Here is a 19,934-nt window from a genome sequence, read left to right as displayed (position 1 = left end):
ATCAAAGGGCATACACTTCTGACCTTTATTTTGTAAACTTCAATCAGATTATCCCCATCTCTGAAGGTTTCTTAAGACAACTATGGTTGTTTACTGAAAGAATCATTCTCATAGTTCTCCTCTAAACCTTCCCCATGGCTACTATACCATCTAGTTTGTGAAAGGACCAAATAGGGCACATTATTCAATGTAAAATAGATTTAGAAAAGTGGAGAATTATAAAGTGGCATGCTATACATTCAGCAGCTAGAATTCAGAGCAGGAATTGTCTGGTAGTCTTGCTGGATATTCAAATGCATCCTTGGCTTACAGGAATGGCCATTGAATCTGAGAAAATGGATTATGTAGAAATCCAATAAGCCTTATCTTTGCCCATACATACTTCTTTCTTTAGAGTTACCTCCAAGTTTAACAGGTTTCAAGTTGGTGGTGTGTCTATCCTGGGTGTTTTTACATATACCTGTTTACATAACCTTAAAACTTTTCCCAGGCACTCTTTAATATTTGTAAATTTAATGTCTTATCTCCATACTCTACCCAGATTCTTAATGAATTTTACTTTAATATTCAATCATAGTTGGGCTTGCAAGGATTTTTTAGAATTGTAAGTTAGCTATATCACAGAGATTTACATCATCTGATTTATTGGCATGAGGCTAAATCTACTGCTGTACATTTGCTACTTCAACTCAATATTTAATTTGTTTTCTGTAGTAATATCTGGTATTAATATGTAGGTAACGAAGGTTTAGTTACCTGGGTCAAATTTATCCCCTACTTAAATACAGAAATAAAGGTCTGATTTTTCCATTTGAGTTGGAAACTAGCAGTCACACCTTTTCTTCATGTGTTCATCCTGCCTTCTGGGTGACCAGTATTATCATCCCTCAAAATCAGGGAGGGCTGGAGTCAGAGCTACAGTCTCCCAAACTAGAAGAGAAGTAGGCAGATTCTAAGTTGGGTACGTTAGAAGGCATGCCTACATTTGCTTGGTTATCAACTCAATTTTGTAGATACGTCTGAAATCCCCTGTAATTATTTTGGATTGTCTTTGAGGTAATTATTGCATTAACGAGATAAATAATCACTTTAAAGTTTTATCCAATTATTGGTCATAAAATTTTCAAGATAAGCAATCATACATTTTTTAAAATCATATTTACTAAATGATTATAGAACTGTCAGGATAAAAGTAGACAGTCCCTTTAACAGCTGTATCAATAACCCCTGCTGATCTGAATCCCATTAGTGTGGTTTAGAGTTCAGTCAAGCATTCATGTTGGGATGCCATTGCACTACTGTATAAGCAACACTTTTGCAGCTGAATAATTTAATGCCTTTGAAGTCATTGAAAAGATTAGCTCTCTATCCAAGTTTTTTCAATATATTTTTATTTTTTTGAATATTACAACAAATACAAAACCAAACAATTCAAAGTAATATTAAAAAACAAATTTGCTGATTACATAAATAAATATCAACTAATAACTAAGCTAAAGAAGAGAAGTCTTAACAATAATAATAATGATAAAAATAACCATAACACAGCTCAGCAATAGCCCCCGATCATCGAGCACAGAAGTTTATACATATTCATCCACGTGATAGAGATTCGAGGAATAGGGAAAGAGAACACTTAAATGCGTGGCTACAGGGATGGTGCAGGAGGGAGGGATTCCGGTTTTTGGATAACTGGGGTTCTTTCTGGGGACGATGGGACCTCTATAAACAGGATGGTCTACACCTGAACCTGAGGGGCACCAGTATCCTTGGGGGGAGGTTTGCTAGTGCTCTTGGGGGGGGTTTAAACTAACTCTGCAGGGGCATGGGAACCCAGATTGTAGCTTCAGGGTGCAGGGCCTGGAGTGTAGGGAGGTTAGGAACATGGCATCAATTTCCAAGGAGGGTGTCTGTAAACAGGAAAGTGGCTTGAAGTGTGTATACTTCAATGCAAGAAGTATACGAAATAAGGTAGGTGAACTTGCAGCGTGGGTTGGTACCTGGGACTTCGATGTTGTGGCTATTACGGAGACATGGCTAGAACAGGGACAGGATTGGCTGTTGCAGGTTCCAGGATTTAAATGTTTTAGTAGGGTCAGAGGTGGGGGTAAAAGAGGGGGAGGTGTGGCATTGCTTGTCAAAGATAGTATTACAGTGGTGGAAAGGACGATGGATGAGGACTTGCCATCTGAGGTAGTTTGGGCTGAGGTTCGGAATAGGAAAGGTGAGGTCACCCTGTTAGGAGTCTTTTACAGGCCTCCCAATAGTCCTAGAAACGTAGAAGAAAGGATAGGGAAGGTGATTCAGGAGTTGAGTGACAGTAATAGGGTGGTTGTTATGGGGGACTTTAACTTTCCTGATATTGATTGGGAAAGCTATAGCTCGAGTTCGTTAGATGGGTCAGTGTTTGTTCAATGTGTGCAGGAGAGTTTCCTGACACAATATGTAGACAGGCCAACAAGAGGTGAGGCCATACTGGATTTGGTTCTGGGTAACGAACCAGGCCAGGTGTTAGAATTAGAGGTAGGTGAGCACTTTGGGGATAGTGACCATAATTCGGTGATTTTTACTCTCGTGATGGAGAGGGATAAGTGTGTACTACAGGGCAAGAGTTATAGCTGGGGTCAGGGAAATTATGATGCGGTGAGGCATGACTTAGGATGTGTGGCTTGGAAAAGTAGACTCCAAGGCAAGAGTGTAAATGATATGTGGAGCTTTTTCAAGGAGCAACTATTGAGTGTCCTTGATAATTATGTACCTGTCAGGCAGGGAGGAAAGGGTCGTGCGAGGGAGCCGTGGTTTAATAAGGAATTGGAATCCCTTGTTAAATGGAAGAGGGCGGCCTATCTCAAGATGAGACGTGAAGGTTCAATTGGGGCGATTGAGAGTTATAGGGTAGCCAGGAAGGACCTGAAGAGAGAGCTAAGAGCAGCAAGGAGGGGACATGAAAGGTCCTTAGTCGGTAGGATTAGGGAAAACCCTAAGGCTTTCTATAGGTATGTTAGGAATAAAAGAATGACTAGGGTAGGAATAGGTCCAGTCAAGGATAGTAGTGGGAAGTTGCGTGTGGAGGCGGAAGAGATTGGGGAGACACTGAATGAATACTTTTCTTCAGTATTTACTCAGGAACAGGGCATTGTCGTCGATGTGAATACTGAGTCACAAATAAGTAGAATGGATGGCTTTGAGGTATGTAGAGAAGAGGTGTTGGAAATCCTGGAAAAGGTGAAAATAGATAAGTCCCCTGGGCCTGATGGCATTTATCCTAGGATTCTCTGGGAAGCAAGGGAGGAGATTGCAGAGCCATTGGCCTTGATTTTTATGTCCTCTTTGTCTACAGGAGTAGTGCCAGAAGACTGGAGGATAGCAAATGTGGTTCCCTTGTTCAAAAAGGGGAGTAGGGATAACCCTAGTAACTATAAGCCGGTGAGTCTCACTTCTGTTGTGGGCAAAGTCTTAGAGAGAATTGTAAGGGATAGGATTTATGCACATCTGGATAGGAATAATGTGATCAAGGATAGTCAGCATGGTTTTGTGAAGGGCAGGTCGTGCCTCACAAACCTTATTGAATTCTTTGAAAAGGTGACGAAGGAGGTTGATGAGGGGAAAGCGGTAGATGTGGTATATATGGATTTTAGTAAGGCGTTTGATAAGGTTCCCCATGGTAGGCTACTGCAGAAAATACGGAGATATGGCATTGAGGGTGAGTTGGAGGTTTGGATTAGGAATTGGCTGGATGGAAGAAGACAGAGGGTAGTAGTTGATGGCAAAGTTTCTTCATGGAGTGCCGTCACTAGCGGTGTTCCGCAAGGATCTGTTTTGGGACCATTGCTGTTTGTCATTTTTATAAATGACCTGGAAGAGGGGTTAGAAGGTTGGGTGAGCAAGTTTGCGGATGATACGAAAGTCGGAGGAGTTGTTGACAGTGAGGAAGGATGTGGCAGGTTACAGCAGGATATAGAGAAGCTGCAGAGCTGGGCAGAAAGGTGGCAAATGGAATTCAATGTAGCTAAATGTGAGGTGATTCACTTTGGGAAGAATAACAAAAAGATGGGGTACTGGGCTAATGGTCGGATACTTGGTAGTGTGGATGAGCAGAGGGATCTTGGTGTCCATGTACACAGATCTCTGAAAGTTGCCACCCAGGTAAATAGTGCGGTGAGGAAGGCATATGGCGTACTGGCTTTTATTGGTAGAGGAATTGAGTTCCGGAGTCCTGAGGTCATGATGCAGTTGTATAAGACTCTGGTGCAGCCGCATCTGGAATATTGTGTGCAGTTTTGGTCGCCATACTATAGGAAGGATGTGGAGGCACTGGAACGGGTGCAGAGGAGGTTTACCAGGATGTTGCCTGGTATGGAAGGAAGATCGTATGAGGAAAGACTGAGACACTTGGGGCTGTTTTCATTAGAGAAAAGAAGGTTTAGGGGTGACTTGATTGAGGTGTACAAGATGATTAGGGAGTTAGATAGGGTTGACAGTGTGAACCTTTTCCCGCGTATGGAGTCGGGTATTACAAGGGGGCATAGCTTTAAATTAAGGGGGGGTAGATATAGGACTGAAGTTAGGGGTAGGTTCTTCACTCAGCGAGTCGTAAGTTCATGGAATGCCCTGCCAGCAGCAGTGGTGGACTCTCCCTCTTTATGGGCATTTAAGCGGGCATTGGATAGGTATATGGAGGATAGTGGGTTAGTATAGGTTAGGTGGCTTGGATCGGCGCAACATCGAGGGCCAAAGGGCCTGTACTGCGCTGTATTCTTCTATGTTCTATGTTCATATGTTCATAGTTCTGGATACCAGATTCATTATATAGAATTGCCATGGCTATATCAAGGCAGTAATTAGTACGGCAAACAAATCTGTACCCAGGTAGTCCAAAATGGACCGCCACATCTTGTAGAAATTCTCAGTTTTATGGTGCAGCATACTCATAAGAAAGTCCAAGGGGATGTGCTCCATGACTAGCTAATGCCAGCCCGCCAGCCCCGGGAGATTTTCCAACACCTACCCTAATAGATTGTTCTTTCTGGCACCGGAAGTGAGGATACTGAAAAGCCTTTTTTTGTGTGCATCTAATGAAAGTGAATTAACAAAGCCAAGAAGAAGAGAAACCAAGTCCATCTCCACCTCTGACCCCAAGGCCTTCTGTATTTCACCTATCGTAGCCCTCCAGTAGGCCCACAGTCTGTGGCAGGACCAAAGAGAATGAGTAAGCGTGCCCGTGCTCACTTTACATTTAGGACACATTGGAGGTGCTCCCGCTTTAAATTTAGCAAGGCAGTTTGAGGCCAGATGAACTCTGTGGAGAATCTTCAATTGCAAGGCATGGGTCCTGTTGCAAATCGAGATCCTCCTTGCATTTTTCCAGATATCCTCCCATATTTCAGAAGAAATCTCAGTGTCCAACTCCCTCTCCCATATCTTACAGAGCCATTTGATCTCGTCCGAGGGACCCTCTCTCAATAGATGCTAAGTGTTGCTAACAGATAATGTATCCTCAACACTCAACACCCTCTTCTCCATGTCGGACCTAAAAGGATCAGTTGGAAATGTGACCTCTTTTTGTATGAAGTTTCTCATTTGAAAGAAACGAAAGATGTCCCTACTGGGCAATTCATATTTCTGAGCCAGCTGGTCAAAGGACATCAATATGTCCCCTTCAAATAAATCACCCAGGCATGGCACACCCCTAGATGCCCATAGTTTAGACCAGTGTCCATCATCCCTGGCTGAAAGCCCGGCATACCGACTATGGGTGTCAAAAATGATGTTTTGGCAATATTGCCGTCACCGTGACGCATTGCCCTCCACACCTTGACAGTATTGATGACTATTGGGCTATGGCAATACTCCTTAACTGTTCTCATTTTGTCTAAAATCGGCAGGCTAATAAGGGGGCATCTTGCTTGAGCTGCTTCGATGTCCAACCAAAGTGAGTGAGGGTCACCCCAAGCCCAGTCAGTCACCTAAGATAGCAGCGAGCTTAAATGATAACTTTTGATATGTGGGAGGTCCACTCCTCTCAGTCTGTAAGGTAACTGCAATTTAGTCAATTTAATTAGGTGCCGCTTGCGATACCAGCTAAAAAATCTAAATCAGCTGCTCAGTCTTCTAAATATTTGCTTAGTAAAAAGCAGAGGAAGCATTCACATAGGATACAACAGGCGGGGTGGAATGTTCATTTTAATGAGGGCTATCCAACCTAACCAAGAGATCGGAAGCGCCTCCCATCTACAAAGGTCCTGCTTGATTCTGAAAAAAAATGGCAAAATTGGCTTTAAATAGCTAATCAAAAATGGGAATAATAAATATACCTAAGTAGAGAAAGCCCTCCTGCGACCATCTGCCCTCAGGATCAGGCACTCTCAGGAGACCACCCATGAGCATGGCCAGTGACTTCGCAAAATTGATCTTCTAACCCAAGAAGGCACCAAATAGATTGATACATTGTATCAGGTGTGGCACTGAAACTGCTGGGTTTGACAAGAAGACAAGAACGTCATCTGCATACAATGCGATCTTAAGTGATTTTGTTCCCACTTCTGGAGCGATTATATTGGGATCCCTGCTTCCATCAGCAATTCAATCATTAATGTGAAAAAAAATGGTGACGAGGGACAGCCCTGTTGACTGCCCCTACAAATATTAAAATTGCTTGATCGTACACCATTGGTGCGGACCACAGCAAGAGGATCAGTATACAAAACCTCCATCCACCTGATGAAGGTCACTCCCAGGCCAAACTGCTTCAAAGTATGGAAAAGATATGGCCACTCGACCCTCTCAAATGCCTTTTCCACATCTAAGGCCTGTACCAATCACTGTTGACATACTTGGATCATGTTAAGTAATCTCCTGACATTATCCGTCGATCTGCGACCTTTCATAAACCCCGTCTGGTCCTCCTTAATGATGGAGGGCAGTACAGTTTCTAGCCTTAATGCCAGTCTTGGATAGGATCTTGAAGTGGACATTCAGGAGTGAAATGGGTCTTTCGAAAGCACTGTCCTCCGGGGCCTTTCGTTTTTTAAGAATGCGAGAGATGTTTGCCTCTGTTAGGAGATGGTGGGAGGAGGCCACACTGTGTAAGTCATTAAACAAACTAAGCATCAGCACTGACAATATACTTATAAATTCCTTGTAGAACTCACTGAGGAGCCAGTCAGGACCCGGTGCCTTTCCATTCTGGAGTTGCCTCACGGCCTCCTGCACCTCTTGCTCTGAGAATGGGGCATTGAGAAGTCACTCTTGTTCAAGGTTCTCTCCCAGAACGTCCAAATTCTTAAAAAGAAGACTCCATCTTAACCCGCCCACTGTCACAGCTTTCACATTGGTATAATTCAGAGTAAAATTTCCAGAATGCTGCCTTAATCCTTTTAGAATCGTAGATCAAATTTCCAGTGTCCTCTCTGATCGAAGTAATGGCCTAGGGGCACTCTTTTTCCTAACAAGGTATGCTAGATACTTGCCCAGCTTATCCCCATGCTCAAGCAGCCTTTGACTTGCAAATATAAGCTCCCTCTTGGCTGTCTGTGAGAGCATGGAGTTCAGCGTAGGCCAAAGCGCCAGGATCCTCTGCAGTTTAACCAGTGAGGGCCTGTCAAGATATGCCTTTTCGGCTACTTTCATATATGCCTCGAGCACGCGTTGCTGTCCAACCGTCTGTCACTTCTTCCTGAATAGGAAATAACTAACCCTCTAGCATAGGCTTTAGCTGTTTCTCAAAGAATGGTTGGGCAACTGGCCGAGCCTGAATTAATATCTAAAAAAGCCCTGAACTCAGCAGAAAAGAATTCAATAAACTTACTATCCTTGAGGATGAAATGGTCCAGTTGCCAGTGCCTCAAGCCTACCACCGTATCCTTACTCTTAACCACTAAATACACTGGGACCTAATCAGAAATAGTGATATTGCCAATTGTATATGTCAACACCGAGCCCAGATGTCCTGCGGAGGTCAGAAAACGATCAATCCTGGTATGGCATTTATGTGGGTTTTAAAAGAACATGAAGTCCCTGCCAGTAGGGTGAAGATGCCTCCAAATATCTACCAACCCCAATTCACCACACAGATCCCTTAATTATTTAGATCACAAAGAAGATATCAGCAAGTCTATGAGACAGTTGAAATCCCCTCCTACAATATGTTGAGATGCAAGGTTAACCATTCTAGAAAGTGCATCTGTCAAGAATTTAAGGGGATGGGCCGGGGGACAGTAAACATTTAAGATTCCGTATTCCTCCCCATGTATCAAAGCTTTAAGGATTACAAATCTCCCATATGTGTCTTTAATGCACTCTAATAACTTAAATGGGAGATTCTTTCGAACTAAAATGGCCACCCCTCTACTCGTCGTATTGAAAGATGAAAAATAAACCTGGTCATACTCATTCTGTTGCAGCTTCAAATGCTCTGCATCATCCAAGTGTGTTTCTTGTAATAAGGCAACATCCTACACTCTCCCTTCTAAGGCTGGAAAGTACCTTCTGCCTCTTGACAGGCGAATGACTCCCCTTAATATTCCAGGTACACCACTTAAACGCACCCTTAGCCATAACCTTCTATAGCACCATTTAGACTCCAGAGAGGAAGAATCCGAACGACATATTGCTGACTTTAATGCAAAAGGATGCACTGAACCCAAAAGCTACACAGATTAAAATAACTACAGCCAACAAATCTGCAAAACTTACAAAAACTATGTACAGCAAAAATAGAAAAACAAAAAAATCACCAAAGACGCTGATTGGAGGAATTTACCCACCATTCAAAGAGGGTACCTATGCATCCTACAACCCTACTAACCATCCCAACTGCCCCCTCAACTCCTATCAGCTAGGGTCACGCCACATATACCGACCACCTGGTAGAGAAAAAACAAACACCCAAAAGCAAGATTAGTACTATAAACAAATAAACTAAAAATAAATATGTCACACATCCCTTAACATAACTTAGAGATTAAAGATAAAAATGGGTAGACAGTTCTTTATCTGAAATCCCGAAATCCAAAAAGCTCCAAAGTCCAAAGGTTTTCTTTGTGAAATTTTTTTTTCTCATTAGCAAGGTTGTTTAGCATGCAAACAGTTAACCCAAGTGGACACTGACTCAATGCGTTTCGCTCAGATGCGACGTGGAGGCCCAGGACCGGCAGACCTCGATTCTGTTTTAAGGTCCCATTTTACTTAATGAGTGTGCTCCTCCAGTAAGAGTTTTTAAAAATTTCACCATCAAACTGTCATTTACTCTGAAACTCGAAAAATTCTGAATTCCGAAAACTAGCTGGTCCCGAGCATTTCGGATAAAGGATTATGCACCAACACTCTATCCATCCCCAGACATCATTTCACACAACTTATTATCAGAAAGGAGATTCCACCAAGTCCTTTTTAAAGAAGAGCAAACCCGAACAGCTCTGTCCTCCAAGCCTATTCGGCCATTCGACTTAAATCAATGTGTCCACAAAGTTCTTTGCTTTCTCTGACGAGTCAAACAAATGTATGGATCCATTATGATTGATCCGAAACACCGCTGGATATCTTAAAGAATTTTGGATCCCAAGCTCTCTCAATCTCCTCTTGACGCCATCATAGGATTCCTTTTACGGACCATTGCTGCCAAGAAGTCTTAAAACATGACCCTGGAGCCACCACATACCAATGCCCTCAAATCCCTCCCCTGGGCTCGAGAGGCTTCCATGACCCTCGGCTTGTCTTTATAATGATGAAACCTCACCAGGACAGGAAGTGGGTGCTGATCCACACCAGGCTTTCGTGCCGCGATCCAGTGGGCTCTTTGAAGGGCTTATGCCCAAAACGTCGATTCTCCTGTTCCCTGGATGCTGCCTGACCTGCTGCGCTTTTCCAGCAACACATTTTCAGCTATTTCAATTGTTATCCTTCCCTTCTCAACCTCCAAACCAAGGAACTCAAGGAACCACTCTCAAAGAACTCCACTGGCCGCTCACCTTCTATCCCCACCAGTATGCCAACAACACACAGGTTCGTTCTTTTGTCCCTGTTTTCGAGATCGTCTACCCGATCCAACGAACCATGGACCTGTGTTTCCAGGGCTTCAGTCTGGCTCTTGGAGTCAGTCTCTGCCTCTACCTCTGCAGCCCAGCGCTCAAACTCATTGGTCCTTTATCCCAGGTCTTGCAGCATAGCAGATACAAGAGCCAGCTTCTGCTTGATTTTTTTCCTGGATCTGCCTCCCCAGCACCTCGCGAGATTTGGCCAGCTCCTCAACCAGGGTCTGATGAGTAAGCAAGCCCGCTGCTTCAGAGGGTTGGGCTGTGGCCCCGGCCCTGGGTGAGCTTCCTCCTTTCTTCGGCATTCTCCAGTTGTAAGGACAAAGGTAAGTCGACTTTTTCAGGTTTCTACCTCCTTTACTGTGTTTTTACTCACAGTAAAGTGTTTGGGATGGGTCCTGGCTCTGTGGGTCGGTTTTGCAGCACAGAGCCCAGCAAACGCAATCCTAACAGGATGCTGCCATCTTGGATCCCCGCCCAAGTTTTAAAGTAGTTAAAAAGGTTCTAAACTATCATATAATGAAAAGAGTACACCATGGAACATTTGACACATTCATATCTGATTATCGCAATTGCTGTGTATTGAAGCGCACTCTATCAATCAGAAAATATGTTCTGATATATCTGAAGACATTTCCACATCCACAGTGTTGGTCAAATGCATGGTCACTTACCTTTTAATAACGAAGCTCTGTCAATAGCCTTTGTATTAAAAACATATTTAATTTCACATGTCTTTTTGTAATACTGTATGGTGTTAACACCTTTTCCACTTAGCTGTCAAAGGGTCTTGAGTCCAAACTAGAATTCCCCATGATTCACAACACTTTTTGAAAAGGCCTGAACCACCATTCATAAAGTGGCCTAACTCCAAAATTGCAATTATTTGAAAATGCCTAATTCTGCAATGAAATCATCAATGTCAGGACTTGTAACTCACTTAATTTAATCTATTGTTCAAAACTACCTACAATGGGAACAGAACTTCTATATCAGAGACTTATTTACTTGATGCAGGTTTGTCCAGCAGCCAGGCAGGGAAATCTAGTCTTTTAACTTCCTTACTATACAACACTTAAAAAGTGAAATAATGTGAAGTTCTGGACAAATCTAATATCCATCATCGCTGATATCCTCCTCAAATTTCATGCCTGTTGTCATGTTTGCACATCACTGGTCTTTTGATTGAGTTTCAAGTTTAGAATTTTGTTTAAGCCATTGGTATGATAAAGGTTCATGTTAATGACAGACATGGAGTCATTCTCTGAATTTTAATTGCCCACCTATCTCTTTTCATTCATATAAATAAAACAAAGGAGTGTGGATGCTAAAGATCTGAAACAAAAATTGCTGGATAAATGCAGCAGGCCTGGCAGCTTCATTTGAGAGAAAATAGAGTTAATGTTTCGATTCCAGTGACCAGTCTTCAGAAATTCTGAAGAAGGGTCATTGGACTTGAAAGGTCAACGCTGCTTTCTATTTTCGGATGCTGACAGACCTGCTGAGTTTCTCCAGCAATTTCGGTTTGTGTCTTTTTATTCATACTCTTATTTATCACCAGACAACTAGAATGACATTAAATGAGTGAACTTGTTATTCTGCATATTGCAACCACGTTGCACTGTCATATCAATATTAATACAGCTCATTTCAATTAAGTATTGATTTTTTTACATCAGACGAGGGGAATATACGAACTTTAATCCCAGCTAGATGTTAGTCAGTCAATTGATTTGATTGAAACCAAGTATTGCCTTTGTTTTGCCGTTGTTTAATTAAAACCCTGGAACTCTATTCCTAATTGCACTATAGGAACGTTTTCACCAGATGCACTGCAGTGGTTAAAGAAGACAACTTGCTACTTGCCACCACCACCACTTGCACGCACGCACGCACCTTCTTAAGGGCAATTAGAGATTGGCAACAAAAAGTGGCATTGCCAATGAACCCAACATCCCAAGAATAAAAATAAGTACTAACTTAATGTTTGTTCAGTATCAGTGCTGTTGATAAGTGGACTGTCAATTCCAAACACTGGTTAATTTAGTTAATATTAACCTCTTGAAAGTCACGGAGTGTAGCAGATACTAAATTAAGTCAAAAAGTATTTCTGTTATTGAAATCTTCTTTGGAATGTCCTGGAGGTTTTTCTTTTTTTTTCTCGAGGATGTCTGTATTACATCAACAACTGTAATAGCATTCCTTTAAATATTGAAGCTTGAGAACACAAATGACTTTAAATTTATTGAAGACCTGTCATAGTGAGAATAAAACATAATTGTCATTCTAGTTAATCAGATTTACACAAAACTAACAAAAGCAAAAGAGTTAAGCAGTAACTTTATTTAATTTTATACAATTCCACATGTGGAATCTAATTGCTTTAAAGTCTAAAGAAGACAGATGGTCAAAAGCTTTTTCTTTGGCGTAATGAGGGGAGACGTTCAAAGGAATTACGCTGTAGCTGATGGAAGTTATATAAAGCAAGAATGGAAAGTTTTGGTGATTTTAACTTAGTAAGCTATTGAAACAGTCTTAAGGAATTGGTATAGGCTGGCTGCAAAGCAAGATAGCTTAAACCAATGAAAACAGGAGAAAAACATAGTCATCTGGCAAAGAAGGACATGTGTAGGCTAAGACGTCACAACTGTAAACTGAGAGCTAATGTTTGATTCTAGCCATGTGTCTCTGACTACAGTTTGGAGCAATTGATCATTGTCTTAAAATGCACATTATAAAATTGTGTGGATATTGAATTTTAATTTGTTTTGCACTAACCAGGAAAAGTACAGGTACACATGTGAAATACCATGTTATTCTATTTCATTTATGTGTATGTGTAAGTAGTTCTGGTAAGTCTACTCAAGAAAATATTCTTTTGTAATTAACTTCTAGACTTAATGCATACTACTAATTAGTTCTCACTGGTCATCTGGTTTATTTCATCATTACCAATAACTATCTTTCTAAATGGGAATAACAAATTTATATATGCTTGGTTTTATGCTTGAATGTTGTTTTCTGTTATTCAGGCAACTTCCAGTTATACAGTGTTCCTTCAGTGACACGTACCTTAATTTTATCAAAAATTTTATAAAGTGTGGCACTTTATAAAATGCCTTTTGAAATCCATATGTGGGATGATCTTTTCATTTCCTTTATGAATGCATAGCATTATTTCTTCAAAGGATTCTATTAAGATGGTCACACACAAGTTGCACTTTGCAAGTATCGTTGCCACGGTTCAGTAGTCTATAATTCCAGCTGAATTCCAGTTCCCTTCTTATTATTTAATTTTTACAAAATAAACTGAGCTTTTATATCACTACTTATGTCATCCTTATATTCTGTTTAACATATTCTGATTAATATTGTCACCCTCCTCCCTTTTCTCATATTCTCCCTCTGAAATATTTTGCAACTAGACATGCTCTTTTATTCATACTGTAGGTGTGGGTGTCACTAGTTTGGCATTTATTATTCATCTTGGTTACTTTCATACAACTGTGTAGCTTGCTGTGTCACTTCAATGGGCAGTTAGGAATCAACCATGTTTGTGTGCAGCTGGAGTCACATATAAATCAGAGCTAGTAAGGGCAGGGGTACTTTCTTTAAAGGATGTCAGTAAATCATTTGGAGATTAATGATAATCCAGAAGTGTCATGTCACTTTTATTGACCTTTTCTTTACATGCAATTCGTTTAAACTAAATTTAATTTTCAGGTTTCCTGCTTAGATTTGGTCTCTCATTCACTGGTTTATTAGTCTACACGTCTGTCTTATACATTCCCAGTCTTACTATTGTAAACCCTTTATCTGCTAATACAGTTATGTTGTGCCTGCCATAGCAGGTTGTGCCAATTATAAATTTGTATTTATCACAGAAAGTTTCTTAGTTTCTATGGCATCATTCAGGTCCTTTTAACCTTCTGAACATCTTGCCTTTGTTGACTTAAACTTCCACATATCTTATTGTAAAATAACAAGATTTATAATTTTCTAATAGTAGCTCTTTATGATCTGAACTATATTCATGACTTCTGTGGCTTTATTTCTTCAATCTTTCCAAAAAAGGGTCTAATTGATTGTTTGGAGAGATAAGGCTAGATACAAGTCATTAAGCTATTTGTTTCACAATAAAGTAAACATGAAAAATAGACATTATGACCAGATTTCCCATAATTCGATCCTCTTTAACTCAGCAAAAGCCTTTGTAGTCTTTCCCTTAAAAATTCTGACTGTTTTTGAAGCCTTCCTCAATGAGAAAAGGATTTCTTGTCAGCTTGTGTCCAGTTTCCACCTTGCTTAAAGCTAAGAAAATATCAAAGGTTTGTAGTACAATAGATGTTTTGTTTTCTATTTTTATGGTAAGTTATAACTTGCATGTTTACAGTCACAATATCACTGCTAGGTCATTGGCACTTTGCCATCTCAGCCCTTCACTTTAGTTGTCGGGATAACACATGCTCTTTAAAAATCCAACGTGAAACCTATTCTTCCATTATTTGTATGGAAAATCTTGAACATGGCAGTGCTTATAGCTCACCAATTTTAACCTGAATATATATGTATTCACATTTGACTCAGACCTGCCTCTGTTTTGCAATCTTAATTTTTAACCTCTTCTGGTTCACTCTTTGTTATTTACCTTATATTTCTTTGTTTTTCTTACATCTCTTTTTTCACATTTGTTTTCTTCTTTCCTTCCTCATCTTGTTCTTTCTGCTGCCATATTTCTCCATGTTAATATCGTGACCATACAATAAAAGTGCTTCACCCAGATGCTGTACTATAATGTGCAATATTGGGTTTTTTTCCCCATCACCTGAACAGTACTTGCTGTCCAAGAGGGACTTTGGTTCCAGTCCTGTTAAGGGTAGCTTATCCATTCTATACATACAACTTTAACATCCAAGGAATTTCCTCATGCACCATCCCTCCAGCTTCCATATATTTCTCAATTTCTATATTGACAAATGGCACGAGGGGTAATCCTGAAACAAATTTTCTTCAAATCCAACCTTTAATCTATCACTTGCTGATTACCACCTTGCCTCCCCACTATCCCTCAGCTGATGAATGAACACTTTTCTATGTTGAACATTATTTGAAAGAACCACTGAGCGTGGCAAGACAACAGGTTGTACTCTGAAAGAGTCAGTCAACAATACAACTACTGACCGACTGAGCCAGGTCCTGAAGGACGCAGCTGCTAAACTGGCTCTGCAGTAACTGATCAGGTATCCAACAAGAGGTTGAAAACTATCCAAAACTATTCAACCTCTTCCTCATCAAATTTCCTGTTGCAGGTGCTTCTATGTATGAAAGTATTGCTAGGAGTGACCACCACACAGCCACTATCAATACAAAGTCCCATATTCACATTGAGGATACCCTCCATCTTGTTGCTTGGCGTGATCATTTTGCTAAATTGAATAAATTTAGTAACTAACAAGTCAAAGCTGGCATTTACGAATGTCTGTAGGCTGTCATCAACAGAATTGTATTCAACCATAACGTGTGACCTCATTGTCCTGCATATCCACTCCACCATTATGACATTATTTATGGAGATTGCATGTTCTTCCCATGTCTACACTGGTTTCCTTCCATAATCCAAAGATGTGCAGGTTAGGTGGATTAGCCATGCTAAATTGCCCAAACTGTTCAGAGATGTGTTGATTAGGTGCATTAATCAGGGATAAATGTAGACTAATAGGGTAGGGGAGTGGGTCTGGGTGGGTTACTCTTTGGAGGGTCAATGTGGACTTGTTGGGCCAAATGGCCTGTTTAAACACTGTGGGGATTCTATGAAAATTACCATTATTTAGGGGAGCGACCTGAACAGGCTGCCCAACATCAACCAAAGCACTGGAAATGATAACACACACAGCCCGTCAACCTTGCAAAGTCCTCCTTGCTAAAATCTGAGGCCTTGTGCCAAATTTGGGAATACTGTCACAGACACTAGTCAAGCAACAGCCCAACATAGTCACTTTCATGGAGTACTCAATGTTGACTCAGGCCCCTGTGACACCTCATAGCATCAGGCCAAAAATAAACAAAGAAATCACCTGTTGATTACTCCTTGCTACCTTTTCCTTCAATAGATGTGGAACACCACTTGGAGGAAGCACAAGAATGTCTAGGCACAGAATGAACTCTGGGTGAAGCACTTCAAAGTCCAGCGCTAATAGTTGTTTGATAGCACCACGACTGACCGAGCTGGATGAGTTCTAGGTGACATAGCTGTTAGACTGGACCTATGGCAAATTGTGAGGGAAACAACAAAAAGGGAAAATTTACTTGACTAGTCACTTCACTTGACGATGATGTAGCGCTCCAAAAGCTTGTGATTTCAAATAAATCTGTTGGACTATAACTGGTGTCGTGTGACTTATGAATTTGTCCACCCGAATCCAAAACCAGCACCTCCACATCATGATTACCATCAACACCACAAACTGCTGGCTCAAAGTGGAGAGGATCTCTAAGAATGTTGCGCATATTCTATTCTAATGGGAGTATGCAGCACATTACTGCATAGACAAGGATTTACATTTGCAACCATCTTCAGCCAGAAGTACCAAGTGAATTATCCACCTCAGCCTCATCTAGAGATCCCGACCATCATATGCAGCAGATTTCAACCAATTTGATTCACACAAGATGATATCAAGAAATGACTGAAAACACTGGATACTGTCAAAGCTTATGGAGCCTTACAGCATTCTAGTGATGGTACCAAAGACTTGTGGTCCAGAACTAGTTGTACCCCTACCCAAGTATTATGACACCAGCATCAACCTGGCAATAGAAAATATTGCCCAAGTATGCCCCATGCATACATCACAGGGTAAATCCAAGCCAGCCAATTACTACCCCATCAATTTACTCTTAATTATTAAGGAAGTGATGGAATGTGTTACTGATCATGCTATCAAGCGACACTCACTCAGCAATCACCTGCTTACAAGCCTCAGTATACCATTCATCTATATGATGACGAACAAGCCAAACTTGAGGTGGGAACCTGACAGCAGCATTTGACTAAGTTTGGCATCAAGGAAATCTGGAGTAAATAGGAGTCAGTCAAAATTTCTCCATCAGTTGGAATTATACACAGCACAGTATGAGTTCTTCAGTCTAGTGTACTAGGCCCAATCATATTCAGCTTCTTTATCAATGGCCTTCCTTCCATCATAAGATTAGAAATGGGGATATATGCTTATGATTGCATAATGTCCAACATCTGTCAATGACTTTTCAGACTGAAGCAAAACTTGAATAACAGGTTCAGGGTGATAAGTGGTGAATTGCATTTGCACCACACAAGTGTGTAGTAATGACCAGCTTCAATGAGGGAGGATCTAACAGTCATTCCTTGACATTCAATGGCATTACCTTTAATAAATCCTCACGATCAACATCCTGTGGTTACTATTGACTAGAAACTAAGTTGGACCAACCATATATACTGAAGCCTTGAGCAAGCAAGCTTGGTATTCTGCAATGAGTAACTCACCTCCTGACTTTTAAAATCCCATTAACTACGTTGAAGATACAAGTCAGGAGTGAGATGGAAAATTCTACTTGCCTGCATAAGTGCAGTTCTCGCAACACTCAAGAAGCTTGCTGCCATCCGGGAAAAGCATCCCACCTGACTGACATTCATGTGGAATTGCAGTGGTTCATAAATGATCACAATCTTCTCAAAAGCAGTTAGGGATAAGCAACAAATGCTGACATAGATAACAATGCCGTATGATTCTTTTACAGGTCACCAATTCCGTTTTTCCAACGCCATGTTTGAACCTGAAATGTACAATTAATTTGTTAATCTGCTGTCTCTAGAATCACTTGGCCCATTCTATAAGTTACTAAATGGAGAATGTTTTGTGGTGCTATAAAATCATGTTCTCATTCTTTTAAATGTGGAATTTTCTATTATCACTGCATTACTACACTTGCTTCTGCACATAGCAACCCATTTTCTTCATGATGCTGTAATATTGCTCATAGTTGTTGCACAATCCAGTAATGTCAAGTCAAAAACGTTAGGGATACAGAAGCTGAACTGTGGATCTAAGCATGTCCAAGTAAAACAGGTAATTTTCAAGGTAATTATAGGTTTTTATAATAATTTTAATGTCACCTTTTGGTGAAAATCTCAATAAATCATTTAAGGTGTAACCTCAGATTTGCCATTGGTTATGTAAACATTTTCAAGGAGTGGTAAATGGAAAACTTGTAATATGTGTTATCTTTAATCATAGCAAATGCCAGTTGAAGAAACAGCACTGCTTTCTGTAGCGCAGCTTGATTTAATTATAGCTAGTGTCAGTAGGAGAACAATTACGATCGTGCCTGCAATTTTCAGTTAAACTCTCTGTGGATTAGAATAAATTAAACTGCATGCTTTTTTCAGCTAGAGTATGTTGTTAAGCACATGCCTTACGTTCGCAATTTCTGTTTGGCTACATCTTTTAAATTTTGCAGAGCAGGCAAAAGAAGTATCAATAGAAATTATAAAAACCTTATAAATAGGTGGATAAGCAATATTTATAAAATTGTAATCAAACTGAAGAGGCTATTTGCAGAAGATGTAATCTTATTTTGCAAACAAAGTCCATTCCAGTCTTGAAATTTTATATCTTCTGTTAGTAGGAATGAAAAATGCTTCATGTGATTCAGATGTTGTAATTTGGCTTTGTTTTATCCTTTTCCAAACTCATCTAGGCTTTTGGTATTTAAATGAAAGTGTGTTGCTATTTCCCTACCAGGAGAAAATAGTTTGTATCAATCAAGAAGTGGGAACCTGAAATGATCATATTCTGAAAATGTTCTAACAAGATGAATTATTTTTGATAATAAACCATAAAATCAAAATGCTCTAACCATATAATATTTTGAAAACAATAACAAAATACATTTGTGGTGAATGAAATATATTGTACAAAACTAATCAACGACTCTAAATAACAGTATGCTCTCCAAAACACGATTGTGACAAAGATTTTTATACAAAAATGTGAGTGTGCACTTTATCCTTTGAGCTGGATGACTGTAATTTTAGTCATACGCTGTATAACTATCAGGAGACATTCATTGACGGGGGGGTACAAAGATTTTCAAAGAGATTGTGAAAAATTACAAATGCTAGAAACCATAAATAAAAACAGAAAATTATAGAAGTACATTGTAGACATTAAGTCTTTTGAATTAAGAAAAGGCAGGTTGATATTTTGTTTAAAACCCAATGTGGTCTCTTTTGAAATATCACTGAAATGAACTTACTGTAATTTTCAATTATTTTTTGTCATCTGATTTATTTATTTCCAACTCTCTCTCTAATTATTGTTAAAATTAAATGATATCTAAAAACATGATAATTTTGGTTTTTTTTTTGCTACTAGTATAGAAATTAAGTTCTACATTTCTCCAAACTAACCACATGTGCAGGTTCACCAATACTACAACTGTCTCCCAGAAGATAAGGTTCCATACGTTAACAGCCCTGGAGAAAAATATAGAATCAAACAGCTGCTACATCAACTACCACCACATGACAATGAGGTAATTGTCATATGTATATACAATCACTTTTATACATGCTATCCAATGCATTGTGAGATAACATTATAAAAAGCATGCAATGTACCTTTGAACTACTGTGTTTCAAAATCCTGTGTTCTGCATGCGGTGTCTTAAAACTCAAGGGAGATAATTCCATCAGAATTCCTAGGGCTGTCTACTTTTCGGTTAGAAACATACATCATGCTACCACTACTGTGAGACTGCTGAGCACTATTGCTGTCACAGGAGGATTGCTTCAGTTCTGAAGCTGCAACGGAGCTCTAGCACTTGCTGTTTTCTATGCATTCCTCCATTTCCCAACCTATT

At 40.1% G+C, this 19,934-nt stretch overlaps 1 protein-coding gene across 6 annotated transcripts in view; it reads left to right on the top strand.

Moving 5' to 3' along the window:
• Positions 1-19,934, top strand: part of prickle2b (prickle homolog 2b) — a 290,050-nt gene that overhangs the window by 230,005 nt on the left and 40,111 nt on the right. For all 6 annotated transcript variants that reach the window (XM_043708272.2, XM_087994410.1, XM_043708270.2 and 3 more), the window contains one exon: positions 19,494-19,607. In XM_043708272.2, coding sequence (XP_043564207.1) covers positions 19,494-19,607 — 114 coding nt within the window. The remainder of the gene's footprint in view (positions 1-19,493; positions 19,608-19,934) is intronic.

The sequence above is a fragment of the Chiloscyllium plagiosum genome, unplaced genomic scaffold (assembly GCF_037043375.1).
Source record: "Chiloscyllium plagiosum isolate Xiang-an unplaced genomic scaffold, Cpla_swu_hap1 HiC_scaffold_14, whole genome shotgun sequence".
NCBI classification, from domain to species: domain Eukaryota; kingdom Metazoa; phylum Chordata; class Chondrichthyes; order Orectolobiformes; family Hemiscylliidae; genus Chiloscyllium; species Chiloscyllium plagiosum.
Note: the sequence above shows the minus strand (reverse complement) of the source record. Positions and strands in the feature narration are given on the sequence as shown.